We start from the raw sequence: 25,709 nt of genomic DNA, 5'->3' as shown, positions 1-25,709 counted from the left end.
GCACTCGTGTTATCAACTCAAATCAAAATCATGTGATGCTCCACTAACTGGCGCTGCCGGACTAATTAATCACCGGCGGGTTTGAGTGAGCGGTCAAAGGGTCCATCCTTCCTCTTCAGCTCCAAGTGGAAAATGAGTAGGTGACCAGTGCTTCCCGATAATTTAACACTGGGAGAGCTGGGGGATCTGTTGGGGTGCACTGGAGCGGACAGGCAGCTCTCCAGAGGCTGCGGCCAGCGGATGGAGCTGCTGGTGGTGTGGAGCGGAGCTGGGAAGGCAGGCTGGGGAGGATGGAGGGAGCTTTAACCTGCACCCTCTGCAGCGCTGTGCAGCCCTGGGGTGCTGCTGGAGGGAACCAGCCCTTGTCCCAACAGCTACACCGACTCCTTCCCCCTATGGCTTGGGGGGCTTGTCCTTCTCCCAGGGGACACGATGGTGGCAGGGGGTGCAGGGACAAGAGGGACCGTGCTCGGTTGGGGTCAAAGGGAGGAGAGTGGGCCGGGGTGGACAGAGGTCCCTGGGGGTGACTGGGGGTGGCAGATGATGGCGAGGAGGACCACAGAGCAGTACTGGAGGCAACTGGGCGACACAGGGTATGGCGGGTGGGTGGCACTGTGGCCACGCGTGTGCCACCTAGGGCGACAGGTAAGTGGCACCTGAGCGGGGACCCCGCTGGCTGGGTGGGTTGGGGACACCGGGGCGGGGTGATCCGGGAAGGCAGCGGCAGCATCTCGTCCCGTCACGCCACCGCCGAGCCGGACCGAGCCGGGGCGGGCCGGGGCGTGCCGGCCGATGCCAGCCCCGCCCCGAGTGTCGCAGCCCCGCGGTGCCGCGGAGGCGGCGCCGGGCGCGGCGCAGAGCGGAGCGGAGGATGCTGCGGGCGGGGGCCACCGCCAGCTCCGGTACCGGCCCCCGTCCCGGTCCCGGGCGGGAGGACACCCCGCCGCCCCCCGCCCGCTGAGCCCCGGCCCGGCCATGGGGGCTCTGACCAGCCGGCAGAACGCAGGGGTGGAGGAAGTGGATATCCCCGCTAATTCCGTCTACAGATACCCCCCGAAATCCGGTGAGCCCCCGGGGAGTCCCGCGTCCCGGTGCTGCCAAAAGGGAAGGGAAGAGGGGAGCGAGTCGGGCGGGCACCGGGCACGACCTTGCTCCGGGCGGGGGTGACCCTGCGCACCCCAAGGCAAACGCTGACGCACAGAGGGGCACCCTAAATTCTGGGTCTGGTGCGGGGCACCCTGGGGGAGTGCGGCGCGGGAGGGATGGGGGTCACCCCTCTCCGGGCGCCCCTTTGCCAGCCCAGCCCCGCTCCCAAACTTGGCTGAGTTGACGCGACTTTAATGACATTATTGTTCTGATTATTTCTGTAGCCGTGGTCTGCGGCACCGGGCTCCGGAGGCGCTTTTTATAGCCGGTTGCTCCGGTGCTGGCTGCTCGGGAAAATCCTGGGTTTAAATTCCCGGGAGGATGAGGGAGGCTGGGGTGGGAGGGATTGGAGGGGATCCCTCCTTCCCAGGGCTCTGCCCCATCATAGCACCCCAGCCTCTGCCGTGGGGAGCTTTCTCCTTCCCGGCTCCTCTCCCTGCCTCCAGGCTTGCTGGTGATGCATCTCCCGCTCCCCAAGCCGGCCCTGTCTCAAACCTTGTGCGTGACCTTGGAAAATCCGTCCCTCCCCTCTGTGCCTCACTTTTCCCTGCAAGGGCCGCGCCGAGCTGGTGTCCGAGGGGGGCACGCTGGGGAGGGTGATGGGGTCCAGTCCTTGGGTGGGCAGCGCTTCAGAGCCCCAAAAATCCCACCACCGGTGGGTGATGCCCCGGAGAGCCGTGCGTGCATGTGAGGAGATGGCACAGGATCCTTGCAGCACTAAATATTATTAATAGGTAACTATTTTGGTAGTTAATAGGATAAGGTAAACGCTCGGATCGTTAGCGCCGTGATAAATTGCTCGCTAATTACAACTAAAGACCTCCTTAGGAAGAATTACAGCCAACACAAACCCTGCGCGTGTCCTGAAAAGCTGTGGTTGCCTTTAAAAAAAAAACAACTTTAATCTAAAATAGGTTGCACAGCTGGCTGGAGATGGCTGATCCTTGACAGCCTGGCCTCCCGCAGGGCTCCCTCAGCTCCCCTTTTTACGTGGTTTCAAAGCCTCTGTCACCTTGATGCCAGGTCAGGCTGGACCACCCCATTCCTGGGATTGCTCTTTGCAGGGACCGTGTCTCCATGCATTACGGGTTTTTCCCTCGGGACCCCGTCTTACTTAGGAGCTTTTGAAATATCTGGGTGCTCAGGGGTGGAGGGTGCAAGTACACCCAGCTGAGCACCTCCAAACTCATCTCAGCTGGCAGGGATCACCAGGCTGATGCTTAACTCCGGTTTTCAGGGAGAGCCCGGGGCTCCTGGGTGTGCTCAGCTGGGCTGGTCCCACCTCTGGGGTATGGTCAGAGTTGGGATGGTCCTGGTGCTGCCCAGGGTCCGCGGGGAGTGGGGCAGGAGGTGCCCAGGTGACACAGCCATCTGCACTGGGACAAGGGCAGGCTGGTGGCCCTGGGAGATTATGGCTGGTTTGTCTTTAATCCGAGTGGGATTTGCCTTCAGCGCTGCCGGCAGCCCAGGGAGGACGTGCTGGGCAGCGGAGCCGATTCCTCCGTGGCGGCAGCGCTTCAATCGCCTCAAATGCCACCTGGAAACAGCCCTTGGCTTTGGAAATGTGCTCCTGGAGGGGAATATCATGGGACCAGTGGGCATTTCCCTCTCTCTGTGGATGTGGCTCTGGCTGTTAGGCTGTGGGCTCACTCAGGATAGGCAGCTCAGCCCGCGGGAACAGGACAGCTGTGTCTTGTCCCAGTTAAGCATGTCCCCATCCTGGGGGTCCCATCCCCTCCAGGCAGGATGTCAATGGGAGGAGTTAAGCCATAATTTTTGAAACAAAGGCTGGGATTTACTTCAGTGGCTGCAACTGGGACAGAGAGCTAGCCGGGGCTGTAGATGGAGCTGGGATGGCTTTTGGGGCAAGTCTCCAGCTTTCAGCCCCTGTGCCCGGCTGAGGTTGGCACCACTCCCCTGGGGCACGTGGGGCTGTGAGCAGGACCCTGGCTGGGGGCAGGAGCACAGGGATTCACCCAGCAGCGACACTGCCAGTCGTGGGGGCACAACCCCAGGTGGTGGCACAGCCAGGGCGGGCGAGGGCTGACGCAGCAGTGCTGTGGACAGGCTTTGGCGTCAGCTCCGGCTGGGCTGGCTCTGGCTGCCCGCTTTAGAGCACGGGATTAAATAACGGGCTGCCCAGGGCAGGAGCACCCGGAGCCTTTCACCAGCTCACCACAGCACCCTGTGCTGGCACCCGCTGCCGCAGGGTGTCCCTGTGCCGGCGCCTTGCCATGGCCACCCGGGCTGACCGCAGGCTGTGCAGACCTGGTGCTTCCCTCGCCAGGAGTGTGTGGGTGAGCTGGGAATGAGCTTTTCTGTTTCAGCAGCTTTGGAGAGTGAGGCTGTAACGCTGGAGAGCCAGAGGCTGCAGTACCAGGCACCAGGAGGGCAGAGATGGCTTTAGGGACAGTGCAGGATGTGTGTCACTGCATGCCAGGGGCACAGCACACCGAGGGTCCTCTCCCTTCTTCACCTGCACAAGGTGGCACCCATGGGGAAAAGGAGCTCACAGCTGGTGCCAGCAGATGTGCTGGACATAAACACTTTTTTTTGCCAGGAAACTCAGGCAATTTGGGTTTGTTGCTCCTTTTTAGCAGCCGCTCTGCACAGCCTTCCCGAGATGTGGCTGTCCTTGACAGGCTCCCCTTCTCCCGGAGTAGTAGTTGGATTTGCAATTATCCCAGAATGAGGAGGCTGGGGCTGGGAAGGTGCTTCCCTCCTCTGCCACCTGGCTCTGTCCAGGGAGTCACTGACAAGCTCCTGCCGATGCCCTGGGCTTCCTGTGCTGCTGCTTCCCTGGAGAAGCCTGGCACGACTCAAGCCTCTTGTTTAACAGCAAGGAGGACCTTTCCAGGGAGGGAGCACAGAGCTGGTTCTGTCTGCTGTCAAGAGGGAGTTGAAGCCTTTGGGGGATGTGCTGGGAGCCTGCAGCACCCAGGGATGCTCTCAAGCTGTGGCAGGGAGACTCAGTGATGGCAGCATGGTCCTCACCTGCTCTGCCCATCCTTCAGGAGCCCCCAGCACCCACCAAACTGTGGCTGGGCCAATCACAGAGAGCCTGTGTTCCATTTTCCAGGTTTTTCCCAGTGCTGGGGTGGCTTTTCTCCATGCTTAAATATAATTTTTTTGCCATCTCCCGCTCTTCCTCCAAGTCAGTGTCAGGAAAAGCTCTGGATGGCTCCATTCTCCCCTGGCTGTGCTGTTGCAGGCAGCTCTGAAGGCACTTTGCTCTTGGGGCTTTTTTTTCCACGTGGCCGAGTCCTTCCAGGCGAGCTGCCTATAAATTATGTACATGGAAAATGGGACCTGAAAGCAGCAGGCATCAATAATTGATGGTCGACGTTTGCTAACGGGCTCACTGCATCCGGGCATCCCTGTGCCACGGGGCCTTGGGGCAGAGCTGTGGGACCCCACTCATCCCTCCTGCCCCCCCTAGATCCCCCCTGCTCTTCCCCTTGGGCTTTGGGCTCAGTTTTGGTTTTTAAGTGCAGTATTAAAGCCTCCTCCAGCCCTGGCCAGTCCCTGCCTCTGCTGGAAGCTGATTGCAAGCTCTGATCTCAGTCCCCACAAGCAGAGCTGCAGCCCAGGCTTGAATTCTTTTATGTGTGGTCCCAAAGGTTTGGTTTTGAGGTGTCCCCGGGGTGGGGTGGGTGCAGATGGATCTGTGCTGGTGGGTTTGGGGTTTTTATAAGCCCTATTCCTGTGGCTGTCAGGATGCAGCACACTGTGTCCATGTCTAACTGACTCCCAATGCTTCTGCTCTCCCCTCACTGGTGCTCCATCCCTGTCCACCTTCCCCTTTCCCTTTTTTCCCATCTTAAGTTCCAACCCTCCTGCCTGGCCAGCTCCTGGGCCACAATGTGCTTTTCCCACACAGCCCAGATCTCATGGACAAGGACCAGGCACCAGTTGACTCCTGGCTGGGCTGGGAGGAAAATCTCCTCTGGTGGAGAAATGCCTGACCTGGGGGCTGCTCCCAGCTGAGGGCTGGGACATTTCGGTGTTTTGGCTCGTGCTTTACCCTGGCAGGGGAAAAGGGAAACTGGTCATTGCCCAGCGTTCATCAGGGCAATGGGGAGCACTCTGCAGGGGGAGGTGCTGACCTGGAGGGTCTATGAGCCCCAAAATCCTCCCTCCTGCAGGTGAGGCCTTCCTGGGGAAGGCTGCAGGCTGAGAACTGACCAAACTCAGTTCAGTTGTGCCTTGCCCACGTTCCTGGTGGCAGCTGCAGCAAACCTGGGCAGTGTCTGGCTGTGGACACGCTGCCTTGGGGGCACATGAGGTCTGTGACATCAGGTTCTGGGCAGGAGCAGCTCTGCTTGTTTTGAGGGCTTTGTCTGGTCCATGCTGCCCTTCCCAGCAGCATCCCTGGGGGTGTGAGAGCCAGCCTGGTTCCTCCAGGGCTCTCTGGCAGGTCAGGCTGTGCCCCTGCCCCTCCTGCCTCCTCGGGACACAGGCTGGTGTTTATGGCCAGGATTAGCACTGCTCTGCTGCCCCAGGAGAGCAGTCTTCCTCTTCCTCCTCACAGACCACAATCCAGCCGCTCCTGCCAGTGTGGGGATGGCTGAAGGTCAGGGTGACCTTGGGTGGCTCAGGGTGTTCTGGGGCTCACAGGAAGGGAAAGGGGAGCAGGCACAGTTAAATCCCACAGGATGGAGCAGCCCCAAGGCCAGTGCTGCCATAGCTGCACCCTGCACCAGCCTTGCCCCTGTGTGTGCCCAGGTTTGGACTGTGATGCTGAAGTGGGTGTGATGCAGGGAGTGTGGCTTCTTGGCAGCCTCTGCCTGCCCGGGGGCTCTCAGCGAGTGAGCTCAACCAGAAAGGCTCCCAGCAAGGTGACCCTGGCGACAAAGTCACCTCCGAGCCATCGATCCGGTGGCTTCGTGCCGCTCCATCGCCCGGCTGGAGCTCCCTCCTCCCCCTCTGCTCAGCCTCTCGCTGTGTTTTCATCGCAGGGAGTTACTTTGCCAACCACTTCATCATGGGCGGAGAGAAGTTCGACTCCACGCACCCCGAGGGGTACCTCTTCGGCGAGAACAGCGACCTCAACTTCCTGGGGAACCGGCCCGTGGTGGTGGGTACTGGGGGACAGGGGGCTGGGGGGGATCTGGGTACAGGCACAGCCTTCCCAACCAAATGGCTGTGTGTGTGATGGGGTGAGTGGGACAAGGCTGCTGGCTGTCCCCTCCACAGCAGAGCCAGCCAAGCAGCCTGGGGTGGGCTGAGTGGGTTCCCTGGTGGCTGATACAAGGGTTGGGGACCTGCTGCAGCCTGTCCTCCACTGGGGACTAACTCCTGATGGTGAGGGGGAATGGGCTGATTTAATCCAAATTCTTTCTCATTCCCTCTCCAAGAGCTGCTTTTCCTCTTGCCTTCCCCATCTCATCCAGGAGCCACATCTCAGACAGGAGTATGGCACAGAGGCATTGGTGTGGTGCAGGGTAATAGAGTATCTTGGACAGGAGCAGATGAAATTACTCTCTGGGCTCTAGCAAAAAGAGGGAAGAAATAAAAAATAAAAATAAAAAGGAGGGGGTAGATTGGTAGCACAGCTGGGTTTTGCAGGGCTGGGTGCTGCCAGCTCCAGCTGCTCTCAGGGAAGCTGGCTGGAGAGGGGTCCCTACACCCCAGGCTCCTGGAGATGGTTTTTGTGCCTGCTGCCTCTGGAAAGGGAGGAAATGGAAGCAGGATTCAGCCATGGGAGTGATGTCCCCCTCTCGTCCAGGTGCCTCTCAGCAGTGGGACAGCTCACCAGCACTGGCTGGAGGAGCTTGGAGGGGTCAAGTATTAAAAAAATTCGGGTTGAGAACTCAATTAGCACCAAAACCTTTCTGTTGATTCGAGATAAACTTGCCTGGTTCTTTGGCCCAGCTCTTGAGCATTGCCTGCTGCCAGCAAGGTTCTGGTTTCCTCCTTGGAATTGGCTTCAGAAACATTTTGGCAGCATTGTGCAGTCCTTCAGCAGGGAAGTGTCCAGCCCTGGGCTGTGCCAGAGCAGGGATCCCAGCAGAGTCAAGGCCAGGAACTCCCCCAAAACCCATAAACACTGGGTGGGCAAAAGCAGTGCCTTTCTCTCCATCCTCTGTGCTTCCCTGGAAAATGAGAAGTCAGCACTCAGGGTCTCTTCCAGCAGCGAGTGTTGAGAAATCCTCTTGATTACAGTAAAAGCCTCTAAACTGCCCAGTGAGCAGTTCCCATGTCAGCAGCCCCGACAGCAGAGCAGCAGGGAAGGCAAAGGAACAGCTTGGAAACAGCAGAGAGAATTAATGCAGCATCATGAGCTAAATTGTCTTGCTCTGGTTTAATTACTGATGGCCCTGGGCTGCAGAGCTGAGACCAGGCTCCTGTCTCCCTGGGGAGCCAGGGGTTGTTCTGGGGTTGGACTTTTGGGTCAGGCCAGTTTTGGGGGCTCAGGGAGGAGCTGGGGAGGACCTGTGTTGGTTCTGGTCCAAGTCTGGCAACACGTGGGCCTCTCTAATGCTGCCTCCAAGTCCTGTCCTGGTGCTTCTTGGCCATGATGCTTCTGCCTTCTGGCCTTCTGTGAGAGCCCTGGTTGGGCTGGAAGCATTGGAGATGGCCTCTTCTTTTTGGTGGGGGATTTATTTGGGGTTTCTTGAGCATCAAGGGCCAGGAGATCATGGAAAAACTGTGTCCCAAGTGCTCTGTGAGCAGAGCACTTTACCTGAGCTATGAGCAGTGCTGCTGCCACAGGGATGTGCAGAGCAGCTAGAGGCTGTGCAGGTTCTCCCCTCCATGGATACATGACAATCTGGATTTTCCAGCTGGGAACAGGTTCCCAAGGGGCTGGGAAGGGCGTTGCATGTTGAAGTAGCTGCCACCATGCAGGGGCTGAGGAGCAGAGAAGCTGCTGGAGGCACCCAGAGAACGCAGGGGAAGGCAGGTACTGTTGAAATGTGCCACTGGGTTTCCCTGCCCACACAAACCTGCTGGGGTCTGCTTGTAGAAAAACCCCAGAACAGACTTTTGAGGGTGGTTTTAATTTCACTCTAACAGAAGCTGGCCTGAACCAAATGTTGCTAAAGGCACGTGGATGACATTCTTAACTTCACTGCAACCGTTACCCTTTTTTTTCTGTTGTGTTTCAGCTTGATTTAAAGTGACGAGATGCAAAAAGTCCTCTGAATGGCCCCTTTCTGAAATGCAAAACTTGGCTTGTCAAATGTAGTTAAAAAGAAAAAAAAAAAAATTTCAACCACCCCCAAAAAGTGCTTTTCACACGTGGGAGTGAAAGAACCCAAAGTGGTTTCTGCAGCACAAGATTTGCCTGCGGCACTTCCCCATCCTGCCCAGCCCAACGGACCCCGTGGGTGGCACCAGGGGACCTGGCTGCTCCTCCCCTCCTCTGTCACCCACCCCCGGGGCTGCAGCAGGAGGGGGGTTGCACCCATGGGTGTTCTCCCTGCCAGGCTTGGTTTGGGTATTTTTGGCTGGGCAAGGTGCAAACGAGCAATTTGGGATGATTGCGTTAGTTTGAATAGCAGGGGATGTATCACAACATGGCACAACGTGTCGTGACATGGCTCAGCTCCAGCCTGGAGGCTGTTCTCACTTTCTCCCTTCCAGCTGCAGTGGGTGACTCTGCAGGTGCTCAGATCTGCAGGTGCACGTTTAGTGACTCATTAAAAAGTTCGTTAACAGCAGTTTAATGACTCTGCTGCCCTTTTCCCCTCATGGAGGGGATGAGAGCAGTGGGACTGTGTGCTGGGAATTCTTCTGCAAAGCCTCTGGTGCCATCAGCCACTCTGTGTCCAGCCTAGGCTTTAATCTGCCTTTAGTGCCTGTCCCACCCTGTCCCTCTGAGCCCAGCACGGGTCCCCCAGTCCCATCCTTCCTGCTCTGCAGGGCTCTGGGGACAGGGAAGGTGACAATGGCTCTGGGGACAGGTTAGGTGATGATGGCTGTTCCATATGTGAGAGCACCAGGGACATGGGAAACAGGTACCTGGCTCCCTGCAGGACATCCCCAAGTGCCACCTGCAGTTTGGTTTTGTCCCCTTGGTATTGGGGTGCAGTGGGTGCCTCACTGAGGGACAATGGGACACAATTCCATCTCCAGAGGCAGAAGTTGAGGCTCTTTGACTGTCTGCCATCCCTGATGGCACCTGACACCCTCCTGGCTCTGGCTGTCCCCTGGCACGCAGTGGCAGCTTGCCCTTAATCAGGGCTGATCCCTCCTGGGGCTCAACCTACCTGGAGATGGAGATGGAAGGGGGGAGGTGGGTCCTGCATCCCTTCCCCACTGCCCTCATTCTCCTTTGGTGGCTGTGGTGCCAAGGAGAGGATGTCCCCTGGGTGCCACTGTGTCACCTGTCCCCTGTAGCCCCTATCAAGTGGACAGGAAGGACTGGGAAGGACAATATCACCTTGGAGGAGGGATGCTGCTACCTGCCTGCTCCTGCCCAGACACCCTGTTGGCTCTCTGTTCTGGGCATGAGGCTGGCAGGGATCCCACCACCCAAATCCCACCCAGCACAGGAAGAATGGCTGTGTCAGGGAGGGAGCTTCAGCCTCCCTCTGCCCAGCCTCATCCAGCAGCTTAAAAATGGCTCAGCAGCTGCCTGCTCTGTGCCCCACGTCCCTCTCACTCTCTAGCCAAAGGGACAAGGAACAGCCCCTCTCTGTGTGCTCCCTCCCCAGTGAAACTGTCCCTGCTGTCCTGGGCTGGCTGTTTGTGGAGGGATGTCCCTGTCATCGCTCTGCCTGTTCCCCAAATGCCAGCAGGAGCTGCGGGTGCTCAGCACCCACCAGGCTGCCCAGACCACCCGAATTCCCTCCACAGGGTGCAGGGCCTGGGTCACTGCGGGGTCCACAGCCACCATAACCCCCCGTGTGCGTCTGCCTTCACCGCTGTCTCTCTCATCCTAGTTCCCTTACGCTGCTCCACCTCCTCAGGAACCCGTGAAGACCCTCAGGAGCTTAATCAATATCCGCAAGGACACCCTGCGCCTCGTCAAGTGAGTCTGGGCAGCCCAGCCCTGAGCCCCGGGCAGGGAGGGTCCTGCTGGATGCTCCCAGCTCCTGGATGCTCTCAGCTCCTGGCTGCTCCCGTTCCAGCACGGGTGGATGGAGGGGATGAGGCACTGCTCTCCAAACGTGCCCTGCCTTCCCTTCCCGGTTCCCGCATGCCAGCACAGGCACTGCCGCAGGATTAAAGCAGCTTAGCGCTGCCTTTGAAGTGCTTTGCTTCTTCTTCCTCCCCCACCTTCCGAAGGCTTTGCTGGAGGGAGGCTGGGGATTGCGGCAGGGCCGTGAGATTCGCGATTAGGGCTGAAATCTGTCTGCGGCACTTCCCAGCCTGCAGGCCTGACCTTGGGCATGCCGGGCGCTGCTGGTGTGCCTCAGTGTCCCCTGATGGAGGGCAGCAGCCCCTTTTGGTGCACCCCAAGGGCTGTCTCCTGGACCCTCTGTGCTCCCCAGGTGCTCGGAGGAGGTGAAGACCCCCGGGGAAGAAGTGAGCAAAGCCAAGGTGCACTACAACGTGGAGTTCACCTTCGACACGGACGCCCGTGTGGCCATAACCATCTACTACCAGGCAACGGAGGAGTTTCACAACGGGGTGGCAAGGTGAGGGACCCCAGCCTGGCCTGTGCCACCCCCCAGCCTGGCCTGTGCCACCCCCCAGCCTGGCCTGTGTCCCCCCAAGCCCAGTGTGTGTCCCTGGCTGATGGACAGGGAGATTTTCCCTCCTGGAGCATCTCTCCTCTTCAGGGAAGCTGCACGCAGTGCTGATGGAGGGGAGCTCCATCCAGGTGCCACCATGAGGTCCTTGCCAGCCCCTGCTCACTCCTTCCCTGTCCCATCCTGCTCCCTCTTTTTACCTTCAGGTCAGAACAGAGACCAGGGGAAATCATTGTCCCTCACAGTCACCTCCAGGTTGGCTGTGGAGTTGTCCCTGTCCCCTCTGTGCTTTGTTGGCTGCCCTGTGTTTATTTTACCCTGTGGATTATTTTAGCCCTTTTCAGCACTTCTTCCCTCAGCCCCAAGAGGCATCTGGGAGGGGAGGAGTGACCACCCCATTTACCTGGCATTTGTGATCTGGGGGGAGCAAGAGGAGTGTGGGGACACCTGTGGTGTCCTGACCCTGTCCTCTCTCCATGGGACAGCTACATCCCCAGGGACAACAGCCTGCAGTCCGAGACGGTGCACTACAAGCGGGGGGTGTGCCAGCAGTTCTGTGTGCCCTCCCACACCATCGACCCCTCCGAGTGGAGCGAGGAGGAGGTGGGTCTGCCCCGCCCCTGCCATCATCCCATGGGATGGAGGTGGGATGAAGCCTCAGTCGCTGCTCCATCTCACCAAGCCTCTCCTGTCTCCCTCCAGCTGGGCTTCGACCTGGACCGCGAGGTTTATCCCATGGTGGTGCAGGCAGTGGTGGATGAAGGAGAGGGTGAGGAGGGGATTCCTTGCTGGGTGGGTTTTCCCAGTTTGCTGGCGTTGTGATGCCAGCTGGGCAGAGCCTCCTGCTTTTCCTTGCTGCTGCCGTGGCTCTGTCTGTCCCCATGATTGTCCCCTGAGCCCTACGTGTCCCTTTGTGTCTTGCAGAGCACAGCGGGCACTGCCATGTGCTGCTGGCCACCTTTGAGAAGGTGAGTGCCAAACTGGGCCACCCTTCCCTGCTACCCCTTCACCCCACTGGGTGCAAGAATTCCTGGGAATCGGGAAGGTGCTGCTGGGCTGGGGCTGCTTCTCAAATTTTGGGACTATTCCCTCATTTTTAGCACCCACTTTTGAGGTATTTGGGCTCAACTCCACCTTCCTTCCTCCAAGAAGTCTCCAGCTTTGCAATGTGTGTGACATCCCACAATTACCTGGTGCTGGGCTGTTGGGAAAAACCAGAATTCCTGCAAAATGGGCTTGTTGGGAGCGAGGAGGGAGCAGTGCCAGCCACAGGGTGGGTGGGTGCTCCAGCACAGCCACCCATGGGTGCCCACCCATGCATTCTCTCCTCCCTCCAGCACAGCGATGGCACCTTCTGCGTGAAGCCCCTCAAGCAGAAACAAGTGGTGAGTGTTGGGATGTCCCTGAGGTGATGGCAGCCACCCTGCACGCCCTGCAGGGACGGCATTGAGGGGTTTTGGGGAGCCCCAAAAGCCCCAGGCATGTCCCAGCCTTGCCCCTGCCTCCCAAGGAGTGCAAATTCAAGGTTATCAATGCAAAGAGAAGCCCTGGATGCTGGGGGGAGAAGGGCTGGCCCAAGGAGGGGGCTGGGAGCTGCAGTGGTTCTGGGGAAGGTGTCTCTGCTCCTCAGCCCCTGCCCATGGGATTGCAGGTGGATGGTGTGAGCTACCTCCTGCAGGAGATCTACGGCATCGAGAACAAGTACAACACGCAGGACTCCAAGGTCTGTGCCTGCCTTCCCCAGCCTGCATCCTGGGGATCTTCCCTCATCCCCTCTGCCCATCCCCTAGCACAGGTCTGGCCACTAAAACATGATCAGGGCAAGAGTTTGCAGCACAGCTCAGAGCTGGTGATGCCTGGGGAGACTTTGTGTTGGAATCGAAGCTGCTGGAGGCAGAAAGATGAAGGATTAAGCTTTTGCTCCTGTCCTTTGTGGTCCCTTTGGGGAGGGTGATGGCTTAGATGGGGAGCTCAAGGCATGGGATGTGCCTCATAGTCTGCTCTCTGAATGTAAAAGCTGGGGTTTCTGTCTCCTCTGGCCTCACCTCCCACCCTCCTGGAGGGGAGGAATGAGGTCCCAGTGGGGTTTTTCAAGAGCAGCCACCCCATGGACACAGGCAGGACCCTCTTGGAGCACCCAGCCATTATTTTAGAGCACCCACCCTTGTGCCACATGGGCTGGGGACCCTGAGGCTGAGCAGTTCCCTCCCTGAGCAGGTGGCCGAGGATGAGGTGAGTGACAACAGCGCCGAGTGTGTGGTTTGCCTGTCGGACGTCAGGGACACCCTGATCCTGCCCTGCCGCCACCTCTGCCTCTGCAACACCTGCGCCGACACGCTGCGCTACCAGGCCAACAACTGCCCCATCTGCAGGCTGCGTAAGGCCCGGGCCAGCTTGGGTGGGCTGCTTGCCATCTCTGGGAACGGGCTGCCACCTCCCACCCTTGAGTTCTGCAGTCCCTGCAGCACCGCTGGGCAGAGTGGGGATGTCCCTCTTGGGAACTGGGGTGGCTTTTTTTTTGTTTTTGACGCATCTCCTTTCAGTGCCTGGTTTTCACCTCTCCCTTTTTCCCCTGCTGCTGCAGCTTTCCGAGCCTTGCTTCAAATCCGAGCCATGAGGAAGAAGCTGGGCCCCCTCTCGCCCACCAGCTTCAACCCCATCATCGCCTCGCAGACCTCTGACTCTGAGGAGCACTCGGTCAGTGCCTGGCTGAGTGTGGGACCCCAGCCTCTTCCAGCTGGGTGGGGAGGTTTGGGGGTCCGTGTGTTTCCGAGGGACAAGGTTTGTTTATTTAATGCAAATTGATTCTGTGACAAACAAAGGGTTGGTATTGCAGGAAAAAAAAAAAAAAAGAACCCAAGGAAAGGCTTTTGGGTGGGTGTCTGCAGGTGTCCATTCTTTGGGTTTGGGATTCTCCCTGGGCATCTTGATCCCCCTGGGAGTGAGGGGATCAGCAAAACGGCCCAGGGAGCATCCTCACGCCATCTCCCCCTCTCCCCAGTCCTCAGAGAACATCCCCCCGGGATACGAGGTGGTGTCACTGCTGGAGGCCCTCAATGGGCCACTGACCCCGTCGCCAGCCGCGCTGCCCCTGCGAGCACTGGGGGATCCCCCGGGCGTGGGGACCCTGCCCTCCTACGGCAGTGAGGGCCCCCTGCCCCCCCTGAGGGCCCTGTCACCCCTCGAGCGCCTGCCCGACTGCGGCCCCCCGGGGCTCAAGCTGAAGAAGAGCATCTCCAAGTGAGTACTGGGGTGGGCACAGGGGTCTGGGGGGCTCAGGGGGTCTGGGGGCTGTGGGCAGGGGTGAAATGCTCTGCTTTGCCCCTTTGGCCAGGTCCATCTCGCAGAACTCCTCCATCCTGCCTGAAGAAGAGGATGAGAAGTCATGCACTGAGTCAGAGCTGAGGGTCACCAGGAGGAGATCCCCAGGCCGGCGTGAGGAGGTGAGCACTGTCCAAAACATGCTGGTGATGAGTTGAGGCACTGGATTGGGGCAGCAGCTTTGGGGGAGGCATGGGACCAGAGAGACTGGCTGGGGTTTGCCCCTCCTGGCTCTTCCTCCATCCATAAGGATGCCTGGGGGGAGATGGTCCATTCATGCTGAACATCCCCAATCCCATCCTCCCCTTGGGCTCCTCTTCCAGGAATGTGGTGCGACGCCGGAGAGTGAAAACCTCACCCTGTCATCATCAGGAGCCATCGACCAGTCCTCCTGCACTGGGACACCCCTGTCCTCCACCATCTCGTCCCCAGAAGGTACAGCACGGTGGGGCTCACAGGCACTGGCAGGACAGAGGAGTGGCATGGTGGTCTCAGGGCTGTCACACTGTGGGGGGATGCAAGGAGGGGTGGCATGGCCCCTTCTCACCCTGCCATGGACTTTGGATGGAGCCCCAGGGCATCACTTCTGCTTTGTCACCCACAGACCGGGAGATGGGGGTGGCTGGGACACTAATCATGCCTGCTCTGCCGCGCTGTAGACCCAGAAATGGGGGGCTGTGAACCCTGGGGACCTGCTGCTGGCAGCTTTGCACCCATCCCATCTCCATGGCAGCTGCCAGTCCTTCCTCTGCACCCCACTCCTCCTCATTAGCCCCTCCCCAGTTAGCAGTGCTGTGCTGTGACTCCCACCCGTGGGTGGGGGGGTCCAGCAGCCCCCTGAGCCTCTGCTCTCCCCCAGAGCCCGTGAGCAGCAGCCTGGCTCAGTCCGTCATGTCCATGGCCTCCTCCCAGAGCCAGCACTCCCAGCTCAGCACTGACACCGTGTCCTCCATGTCTGGCTCCTACATCGCCCCTGGCACGGAGGAGGAAGAGGAGGAGGAGGAGGAGGGAGATATGCTCCCCTCTCCTGCAGCTGCAAGCGTCACAGCCTCTGATGGAGAGGTAGGGACTGGGGGTTGTTGATGGTGCCCAGGTTGGAGAGCTTCCCATGGGATGTAACTCCTCCTCCAAACCCACTGGCAACAGACTATTTTTTTGGTTTTTTTCCCATCTTTCCCACCCTCCTCCTACAGTCAACACCTGTGGAGTCCCCAGATCTAAACTTTGTCAGCATCTCTGCCGAGGAGCGCGATGCCGAGGTAACCATAACCACCCTGAGCAGCTGTGAGTGTCACCTGTGGGAGCTGTGGTGTCACCTGGCACAGAGGGGGATCCCAGCTGTGCCCATGGAGGGGAAGATGAGCAGCTGGCACCACATTCCCTTGGGCTGGCCTGGGGAAGGGGCTGCCCATGCATCCATGTCCCTGCGGGCTGCCCTGGGGATGGATGGGGCAGTGGGGCTGTGCTGACAGTCCTGATCCACAGAACCCCCAGGGCCAGGGATGTTCCCCCAAAGGGACAAAGGGAGCTGGGAACAGCCCCTGGTACAGCCCCCAGCTAACTCTCGCTGCCTCTTGCCTGTGCCACAGGGCAATGACGTGCTGGAGGACCAGGACGCCTCTCCCACACAGGAAGACGGTAAAAGGCTCCGGGTCATTGTTGTCCCCTCACTTTCAGCTCGCTGTCACCACGAGTGGCAGGTGCTGGGCTGTCCCCAGCTCCCCTGCTGCCATCAGGGACAGCCCTGGGTGACTCTGTGGGCACTGGAGACAGGGAAAGCTCTGTCACAGTGGGGCCACCCACGGGTGGGCTGAACACCAGTGGGTGGGGGAACCAGCTGGCCATGGGGAACCCAGAGAGCTCAGTGTGGGACATGGAGCAGGCGATGGGTGGTGTGCAGGATCCACTGATTTTTCCAACGAGCCAAGTGGGAAAGAGGCTTCTCTCTCTGTGTTTTCCCTCACTGAGGTCTTTTCTCAAATCTCTGAAACTCTCCCCTGTAGAAATCAGGGTCTGGGCTGATTCCCATAGGAAGGGGCTGCAAAGCTGTTCCCGTTGGGATGCTTTCCTCACTTTCTGTGGCCAGTCCTCAATGTGCTTTTGCAAGTCAACACATGCACATCGAGGGCTCCTCTTGCCTCCTCCCTTGAGCTCAGGTAGCCAAGGAAAGAGGTGGTCACCCCCATGCCATTGGCCACCAACCACCCTGGATTGCTTTTGGGCAATAGGGAGGCTCACAGTGTGCCCCGTCCCACATTTCCAAGTCTCTTTTTAGCAAAAACTTGCCAAAACTTTCCCAATCTGACCTGGATGCTCAGCCAAGCTGGAAAGCAGGAACACCCATGGAACACCCATACCCAAATTGTGGCCTCTGACCTGCAGAGAGGCTCTTGCTGGTGGGGTGATTTAAGTATGACAAATAGGAACAACCAGGGGCTGTGGTGGACATCCATGGGCATCCCAACAACTCTGGGAGCAGGATGGCCTTTCTCCTTCAGACACAGTCCTGCGCCTGTTCTCAGCAGGGCTGCTGGCTTATTTGGGAACATCCCTCCTGGGGTTTAGTCACCTGCATCTGATGGATGCAGGGAAGAACCTGGGAGCTGATCTCTCGTAGAAGTGATGCTGAGAAGCAGAATTACCTCCCTCATCCCCAAAAGCCTCCATCCCCCCTGCAAAAGCTTGGCTACGGCTTCTTTTGCCCCACGCATCCAGCTACTGCCTCCTCCCGGCATCTGCGCAGCTCTCACTGCACCACTGGTGCTGGAGAGGCTCCTGCAGGAGGTGATGGGTGCCACCAGAGCCTGGCTGTGCCAGAGGGAAGGTTTGGCTGAACCCTGGGAGGGTTCATGCGTGTGCCCATCGCCGCATCGTAGCTGTTCCGCTGCCCTGCGATGCGGCCGCTGCCAGGGAAGGAGCAGCTCGGGCTGTGCCCAATAACGAGTGCCCAGGCGTTATTGTCCACTCTTCACCCACTCCCACCCAGATGCATCGTTTTTATCTCATTTCTTTTCTTTGAAAGAGGCTGGGGAGGGGAGAGGAAAAGCCCCAGAAATCCCACCCCCCCAGTGCTAAAAAGGCGACGTCGAGCCCCAGCCCGGCCGCGGCGTTAACTGCCTTAACTCCCTTCCAGGCCCGAGGACAGGCGCTTTCCTCGGTCTGAGGTGTGACAATAACAATGACATGGGCATCGCACACGTGAAAGCGCTGGACAATAAACTGTGCTCTGAGGCCTGCTTACCTGGTGAGTGGCCGTCTGCTGAACATGAACTTGGGGTGGGGGGGACAGTTCCACTCTTCCCTGCATCCCCCCAGCCCTTTGCATCCATCCCTCCTCTCCCATCACCATCATTCCCACTACCATCCCTGCCAGGTTGTCCTCAGTGCACCCTTCCACCCGTCCCTCTGTGGGGCTGAGCACCAGGCATGTCACCACCCATAGGTCAGGGTGGCCTGTCCAGACTGGGATGTCCCCAGGGAGATGCAGACTTGCTGGGATGCTCTGTCCCTTGGCCAGGGGGCTGCTGGCATCCCAGGAGGTTCTCCTCAGGAAGGTGGTTGTGTGGCACAAAGGTGATTGTGTGGCACAACTGTAGCCTGGTCTGACTTGTGGTGGGCACAGGAGTATTTTGCACTGGGATGTGATCCTCAGGCAGTCCAGCTGTACAGCAGGAGCTGCCTGCCTCATCCTCCTCTTCCTCCAAGGCTAGGGAGATGGGGTGTGTCAGGTCAGGTCATCTTTCTCCAGAGCCACAACATTCATCCATCTCCCCCATTTCTTCATGCTTTCTCCCCCACCCTCCTTCCACTTCTATTTCCTCCCAGCCTCTCTCCATCCCTTTTTTTTCTTCCTTCCCCCCAGGCTCCTCCGTCTGCGTGAAAGTTCATGTTCGCTCTGTGCCAACACGGTTTTCTTCACCCACGCTTGTGCCCCTTCCCCGCCCAGAGTTGCCCAAAGGTGACAAATGTATTGGAGACCCCTTGCCCCTGTGTGGCAGGGGGCAGTGGGCTGGGGACCCTGCCCAGCCCTGCAGTGAGGAACAAGCCAAAAAGCCAAGGCAGTGCTCTCCAAGGGGTCTCCATCAATACATTTGTGGGCAAGCTGAAAGCAACTCTGCCCCTGCCTTGCCCCTTCAGCTGACTTTGTGGCAGGTCTCAGACCTGCAGCAGGTGCTGGAGAGCCAAGAGGGTGGGTGAAACCCTCTGGAGGGAGGGGAAATCCTTTCTTCCCCCCGCTCCTTTGGGAAAGCCTCCTCTCCTGCTGCCTCGCCTGTTCCTGCTGGTTTCTGTGCTGGAGAAACACGGCTGAGGCTCGTGGGGAGGAACAGGCGCCTGCCACAAAAGCCCCATGTCCCCTCCATCACCCTCTGTCAGCAGCTGGCTGAGCCCTGCCGGCCTGGGGGGGCTGGGGAGGGAGCTGGGGGTGTCCCAGCAGCACCTCTGCTTTGCTGGAGGGCCTGGCAAAGCATCCCTTGTCTGTGGCACCAGCCAAAGCCAGCCTTGACCACATCGCTCTTGGTTGTGCCAGGGGGAGGATGAGGAAGGGGGAGCTTTGCAGCCCAAATGGCTCTGGCACAGGGTCGAATTCTTGCTCTGCTGTGAGGAGTGCACTGCCCTTGTCCCCTGCCTGGGTGGGGTGCAGGATCTGGCCCCAGGGCTGAGCCCAGCTAAGGCTGCCCTCTCCATCCTTTGGCCATCATGCCTGTCCATGTGTCCAGCAGCTGCAGCCCTCAGCACAAGCTGTGCTGCATGAGAGGGGCGATCCAGCCTCAGCATTTGTGGGGAAAAGCAGGGGCTGCCCCTCCTGCTGGAACTGGGGGCAGAGGAGGTGCAGAGTGGGGGCTTTAGGGCTTTCTGTGATCCCCTGGGAATGGCAGACATGATGTTCTCCATCCCTCTTCACTCACTGTAGGACACAAGGTGTTTTTCCCCTGTCGTAATGGACAGTGCTCACTGTTTTCTGAGTTTTCTTTGGAGTTGTTGTACCAGTTTGTGTAGATCAGGATGTTCCAGCAGTTTTTACCCAGGGTAATGTTCATTCCAATCAGGATTGGAGACAACACATCATATAACACATCTAACATATGTTCTGGTGCACAGTTTTTGGTAGAGAGTGCTTGAAGTCACTCTCTGCTCCATAGGTGAAGTTACAAATAAATAGATTGGAGCGACTACAAAGCTGTATCTTTGTGTCATCCACTGTTAAGATGTCACAACAGGTTCTTAGACATACACACCCTTATCCTGTGGATACAGGGATGGATTCAGGGTCGTTATCAGGAGGCATTTCAAAATAATAGACACAGTTCTGTGTCCAAACAGACAGCTTGGGCTTTCAAAGTATTACTTTCACGTGTAAACCCCTATCATTCTCTCACCACACAACCATCTGCATCAGTGGTTTGCCATGCATGTGTGTGAAGGTGAACATCTTGGTCTGATAGTAGAAACACTGGTCTGCATCTCTTTAAGGACTAGGATTAAGCAATATTTGTTGGTTTTCAACCAATTTGACCTCATAGTCTGACCAGTTCAGGGTTGATTTTATAGGTTTTTGGTGCAGTTGTGGAGGGATATGCCAGGCACCCTTAAACCATCTAGGGCACAGTCATCTTCTGTATCATAAGGAGTTAAAACCAATTTTGTGTCTTTCAATTTACAGTCCTTTAGGCTCGTGGTGAGATAGACTGGGGGTGTTCTGTACTTTGTGGTTTTGTTTTGGCTGTTTGGTTCATAAATTTCTGAGGGTTTGTACCCAGCGCGTGACAACCCCATTCACTGCTTGTAGGGAAGGCAGTTGTACACTGGCCCTTGGGATCTGTGGTGTTCAAGAGTCCACATCTAGGACAATCTCCAAGCTGGTGGCATGATGCTGTGATTTGATAATGGTATTTTTGCCTTCTCTTAAAGGACGAAGGCGCAGGATGTGGTTCCTCAAAGCTTCTTTTGAAATCTCTGCAGATTTCAATCTGGTGGGAAAGAGCTTTGGGAGGAGGCAAAAGGCCACATCCCAGGGATTTTAGGACACGAGGTTTAATTAAAACCTATAGATCTGTGTTCTTCCGTGGATCCTGCAGAGCACGGGTTGCAGGGTCTGTCCCCAGGGCTCAGAGCATCCTCCAGCCACAGCCTCTGCCAGGGACGGGGTGACAAAAACAGCTTTGAAAAGAGAAACTGGGGAAAGGCATCTGCCAGAAAGGCTGGCACTAAGGTGGGAGGGCTGGGCAGCTGCTGAGAAAACCTGAAATCCCCCGAGGGCTCTTGCTGGCTTAATGCCGCAGATGCTCCGAGCTGTGAGCAGTGGGCTGGGCAAGGCGGGTGGGTTTCACCAGGGTGGGATTTGGGAGCTGCTCTGCCCAGGGCAGGTCTGCCAGCTGCTGACAGCAGGGGAGACATCTCCAGCCGCCCAGGGGGAGCTGAGGTGGGTGGGCACAGGGCTGATACCCTGCTTCAGGGCCAGACCATGTCCTGCTGCCCCAGCCCTGCTCCTTGGCAGCCTGGCAAGGGTGCACTGAGCAGAGCTGGGTCTCTGCTCTGGAGCACTGCAGTGACTTAGGCAATATCAAGCTCTTAATGGGATTGCCGTGTGCATGTACATGTGGTCCTGTTTAATTATCCATTCCCTCCGGGATCTGCAGACTTAACATGCCTCGCTCTCCAGCCTGAGCTCGCCATGAAAAGCCAGTCGAAATGGCAGCTGTCACCTCCCATAAATCAGCAGGCAGCAGGATTTTGTTGCTCCCCCTCTGAGAAAACCTCAGCCCTTGGCCTTGGCATGCTCTCATGCAGTCCCTCTGGCTCAGAGCTGCCCTGGGCACAGGGCTGAACCTCGCTGGAGGGTGCAGCCAAGCTGCCCGAGGGGTGCACCCCTTCCTAAGGGCACCAGGCAGCCTCTGATGGGTTTGGTGGTGGGACACAAGCCACGGGCCGAGCTCTGCCATCACCCTGCCCCAGCTGGAGGGTGCTGCCTCAACTGGGAGCCTGCAGCTGCAGAGGAGGCATGCAGGGACCCAGCTTCTAATGCACCACGAGCATGTTCACCCCTCGGTCCCCCTTGGCACGAAACCCCGGGAGGCTCCATGCATGGGGACCCTCAGCCCGTGCCCAGCAGCTCCCCAGCCCCTCCCAGACCTGTCTGCAGGCGGTGAGACCCCCGAGGCCCCCCGTTTGCTTGCTCGTGTGCATGTCCCCACGTCCCCACGCCGCCTCCCGCCTTCACCATGTGCCTTCTGGTCTCTCCTGCCACGCAGCCGCCGTGCCGGACTCCTGCCCCATTAACATTGAGGAATAGGTGAGACCATGAGACCCCCAGAGCTGTGCCCACCTCGTGCCTCATCCCCCGGGGGTCGGCGCTGGGTTGTCACCCCTTGCTGTGGCATTGCTGGCAGCCACCTCACTGCCCAGCCCAGGGGGACATCGTGCCTGACCTGCAGCCCCACTGGGCATCTGCATGTGGACTCTAGCTGGGCAGGGGGGCACAGGCAGCCCCCTTCATTCGGGTGATTTAAACCCAGCGATGGTCGCGCCGTGCTTCCCGTTTAGTCCTCAGCATTCCTGAGAAATCGGGGCTTTAAGGGGCTCCCCCAGCCCGGAGAGGTAAGTGCAGGCACCCCCCAAAACCCAGCGGGGGGCTGGGGAGGTGGGCGTTATTTTGGGAGAATAAATCGCATCCCCCACAGAAAAACGAGCCGAGTGCTCCTGCAGGCTTTGGGAGCCCCTAACCCCTGTTTTCTCCCCCCAGGCCCAGAGGCAGCCAACAACAACGTGGGGCTGTAGCAGACCTGGCCCTGCCACCCCCCAGCCCCCGGGACCTGGAGCAGGCAGTGGCCACCCTGCCCGGGTGGGGGCTCAGCCTCGGTGGGGACACAGACTCCCCTGCCCACCCGGAGGGACCCTGGTGTCTGGGCATCGTGGGCAGCACCACCTCCACCCCTCGGCTGTACCGGGACTGATTTTCAAAAGAAAAGACGGTAACCTCGACTTTTCTTTGGGGGCTGAAAGCCATGTCACTTTGGAGCCCCCCATCAGCACCTTCCCCTTCTCCAGCCCTAACAGGGACGGGCTGGGGTCCCTTCCTGCCCCCTCCCCGCTCATCTCACACCCCCAGGCTGCTCTCCTGCAGTGTGTGGAGCATATGGGACAGGGTCGCCCCACCAAGGGGGTTCTGGGATGTGGGTGGGTGAGGGCAACGGGAGGATGGCGTTCAGGGGTGTGGGTCACAGGATGAGTGTGGGATTGGCATCCTCAGTGCATGAGCTGGTGACCTTCACGGGGGGCCGGCCCCCCCCCAAGTTTGCTGGCCCATGGCCCTGCCCTGCCGTGGGCTGTCCCCATGCCATGGGATGTCCCCATTAATGCACTGGCAGTGATGGTGCCCTCATAGCTCCCTCTCCCTCTGCTCTCCTCCTGAGCAGCACGTGGGCTCCTGGCCCTGGGGCTGCTTTTCCCCAGGGTAGGGAGTAGGGTGGCAGGGGTGGGCAGGAGACCTGGTATTGCCCCCAGCCCGGTCCCCAGCCCCTGGGATATTGCTAATTTACCCTCTCTGTCTTCCGCCCTGCTGTGAGCTCAGGGCTCCGGGCTGCGCCCTCTCTCTGGAACAAGTGCCAAAAGTGTCACCCCTGTCCCACCCATCCTGCCCTCCCTATCACACTTTGTAGCAAGGGATGGCTGAGGGGGTGGGAGCTGCTCCCATCTCCATCCCCATCCCTCTGGCCAGCACTGGGTTGACAGCATAAGTGGGTTTTGTTCCAGGGGCAGACACACAGGGATAGTAAAGGAGTAGGGATAAAGCCACAGACCTTGGGGTCCTGGTGGGGCTATTGGCAGAGGCCAGGCTCCACTCCAGAGAGCATCAGGGACAGCCAGAAACCACTTTGAGGAGCATCAGACCCAGCATCCCAACCTACAGCGCTCTGGAGCTGTTTGGGGCAGCCCAGGGTGGGAAGCTGAGCCTCCCTTTTCCCCACCTGGTTTTGTCCCCGAGGTGTGGTAACAAAGGCCACCTCCTCTTGGCAGGAGGCAGCTGTTTCAGAGCCACTTTAGCACAGAGATGTTCATCCAGTGAAAGCAACATCCCTGGAGGGGTGTGTGTGGCAAGCAGGTCCCCATTGCCCATCTCCACAGCAGAGCATGGGCTGTGCTGATGATGGCTGTGGCTCCTAAAGAAGAGGGATGAAGCCCTTTTGGGGGCTGGGGGTGTTTTCTCTGCCTGGCTCACAGCCAGGGCCGTGGTAGCTGCTTGCTCTGTGGCCTCAGTGTGGGTCCTGCCAGAGATGGGTTTGGAGCTGGCCATCCCACTGCTCCCTGCTCTGGGCTGGCCACGTCTCCTGTGAGCTCAACAGCTCCCAAATTCCTCCCTGGGAACCTAGGGCTGGGTGCTTGATGTGAGGGGGTGACATCTCCAAAACGCCATCCTGTGGCATGTGGGGTGGGAGCTGCAAACAGCAGGGAGGGCTGGAGTGGTGGGGACAAGCCTTGTGCCCCGTTTGGGGACATGCTGGGTGTCCCAGCCCCAAGGAGCCACCAGCACTGCACAGGGAGAGCTTTGGAGGTTCACCGTCGTGCTGAGCTGAGAAAACCAAGGCAGCCAGCTCTTCCCTAACTCTCCAGCATGGGCAGGGCAGAGAAAATCAGGCTGATGGTCCAGGGGCACCTCGTCTACCAAAGCCCGACCTTCCTCATGGTTTCAAAGGGGACAAGGACAGCTGGCCTGGCACCCTGGCACAGGGTGGCAGAACAAGGAGGTCCTGGGAGTGACCGTGAGGGTTTTCTGGCTCCTCTGAGCTGTGTCCCCAAGGCTGCAGGAGCAGCCAGACAAGCTCACGGGGCGGCTGCAGACCCGGCTGGCTGCGGGTGGGTGCTGCCCCTCGCTCGGAGCGACCGCGGCTGCGATGGAGAGGAGCGGGGAGGATGCTGTGGCCGAGCGGTGCTGCTGCCTGGCTGTGAGCGAAGAATCCATCCTCTGGGTGGCACAGGAGAGACGGGATTAGGGCACGGGTGGCACCAGTGCCCTCCTCGGCCACCAGAAGGGACAAGGGGCGGGCAGGAGCTGCCAGGGCAGCGTGGGGTGGGAGGTGAGAGCCCCTTGTCTCACGGGGCAGCCCCTTGTTCCAGCGATCCACGCGTCAGGGATTTAAGGAAGGAAACCAGATTGCTGCTTATGATTTTGCTTTGAGCATGTTTTGGATTTTAAGAGTATGTTTAATAAAGGGTACCTTACATCGACAAAGTGTCCAGAGTAATTTCGTGGTTGCAGGGTGAGGGCAGTCGGGGTTTGGGGGGCTTGGTGGGTGGAAACCCTTTTTGGCTGGGAGCACCCACTCACCTGTCACCCAGGTGCCTTCTCCAAATCAGCACAGCTACTACAAATATCCTAAAACACTTCCCGAGGTCCTTTCCAAGCTGCATTCCCAACCATCCCAAATCCTGCTGGGTTGGAGAAAGGGCACATGCAATCTAAACCTCTGCAGGAAGAGTCTGGCCTGGGGTAGAGACATTTTCCTGGTGTGTGGTGTGGGTGGCCCCTGGCCCTGCTGGGATGGATGAGGGCACCCAGAGGGAGTGTTTCCCGGAGGAGAAGAGGAGCAACAAGGAGCTGGGAGCCCATGCAAGGTAAGTCCCTCCAGTGGTGAGGAAGAAAATGTGTGCTGGGGCTGAAGTCTTGAAGGTGAGGAGGGCTGTAAGGGGGGTTGTGATTGGGGTTTAATAGAGGGGGTGATGAGGGTGGGGAGAAGCACCTTGAAGCTGAATCAGAATCACAGTCAGGATCAATCAGATTGGAAAAGACCTTTCAGATCATAAAATCCAACCTATGACCAGACAAGCTGCAGGGAGTTGGCTCACAGATGGTCAGATCCTGCAAAGGGGTCCCTCCTGGCCTCTGGTAAAACCCTTAGGATGGTGGGGTTGTGGTGGAGGGGAGGGCAGAGATTTCTTAGAGAAGCCTATGCCTGTAATTTTTAAAATTATGTTAATTGAGATCCCATCCTTAATTTTTGGAGCCTGCCAGCCCCCCTTCAGCTTTGCCCTCATCTCTGTGGGTGCATCAGGAGGCAGCAGCAGGACGGGGGCACAGGCAGGAGGAAAAGAGCTGGGTTTTCCCTGGTGGGGCAGGGTACAGGCTTTCACAGAACCACAGTGGAAGGGACATTAAGGACCATCCAGTTCCAACCTCCCCACACCACAGGCAAGCACACCTTCCGCCATCCCAGCTTGCTCCAAGCCCCATCCAACCTGGCCGTGACCTATTCCAGGGATGGGGCACCCACAACTTCTCTGGGCAGCCTGTTCCACCACCCTCACAACAATTTCTTCCTAAAATCCAATCCACGCCTCCTCTCATTCCATTTGAAGCCATTCCCCTTTGTCCTATCACCCCCTGTCCGTGTCAAAAGTCCCTTCTCCAGCTCTGAAAAGGCAACGAAAAGCCGCGCTAAGGTCACCCCGGAGCCTCCTCCTGTCCCCGAGGCTGGGCTCGGTGTCCCCAGCATCCCTGGGTACCACCCCCGGCCCCGCCCCGTCCCCATGGCAACGCGCGGGCCAATGGCGTGCCCGGAGGATGTTTACGGGGCGTGGCGTCGCCGCGGCAACGCGCGAAGCCTC

The 25,709-nt window shown here is 58.7% G+C and overlaps 1 protein-coding gene across 5 annotated transcripts; it reads left to right on the top strand.

The window, feature by feature from the left end:
- Window positions 1-816: 816 nt before the first annotated feature.
- On the top strand, window positions 817-22,094 carry RNF157 (ring finger protein 157). Of its 5 annotated transcripts, none has more exons than XM_085077831.1 (21): window positions 817-1,063; window positions 6,105-6,223; window positions 10,062-10,123; window positions 10,587-10,733; window positions 11,273-11,390; window positions 11,490-11,556; window positions 11,712-11,755; window positions 12,125-12,172; window positions 12,439-12,510; window positions 13,005-13,164; window positions 13,372-13,484; window positions 13,789-14,027; window positions 14,122-14,230; window positions 14,432-14,543; window positions 14,968-15,170; window positions 15,302-15,367; window positions 15,698-15,746; window positions 17,242-17,352; window positions 17,971-18,066; window positions 21,359-21,399; window positions 21,850-22,094. In XM_085077831.1, exons 1-20 carry the CDS (start codon window positions 976-978, stop codon window positions 21,397-21,399), a joined length of 2,064 nt encoding a protein of 687 aa, XP_084933957.1. In that variant the 5' UTR covers window positions 817-975; the 3' UTR covers window positions 21,850-22,094. The 5 variants fall into 5 exon arrangements, with proteins under 5 accessions (XP_084933957.1, XP_084933956.1, XP_084933958.1 ...); XM_085077830.1 differs by having other exon boundaries at window positions 10,035-10,123; XM_085077832.1 differs by lacking the exon at window positions 17,971-18,066 and having other exon boundaries at window positions 818-1,063; window positions 10,035-10,123.
- The last annotated feature ends 3,615 nt before the right edge of the window (window positions 22,095-25,709 follow it).

The sequence above is a fragment of the Lichenostomus cassidix genome, chromosome 18 (assembly GCF_008360975.1).
Source record: "Lichenostomus cassidix isolate B80296 chromosome 18, HeHo_3.0, whole genome shotgun sequence".
In the NCBI taxonomy this organism is placed as follows: Eukaryota; Metazoa; Chordata; class Aves; order Passeriformes; family Meliphagidae; genus Lichenostomus; species Lichenostomus cassidix.
Note: the sequence above shows the minus strand (reverse complement) of the source record. Positions and strands in the feature narration are given on the sequence as shown.

Bases quoted from the DNA above. Each gene is read 5' to 3' on its own strand.
- RNF157 (XM_085077830.1), top strand. From the start codon at position 976: ATGGGGGCTCTGACCAGCCGGCAGAACGCAGGGGTGGAGGAAGTGGAT. The intron at 10,734-11,272 runs GTGAGGGACCCC...TCCATGGGACAG, and splicing joins TTTCACAACGGGGTGGCAAG to CTACATCCCCAGGGACAACA. The intron at 14,544-14,967 runs GTACAGCACGGT...GCTCTCCCCCAG, and splicing joins CACCATCTCGTCCCCAGAAG to AGCCCGTGAGCAGCAGCCTG.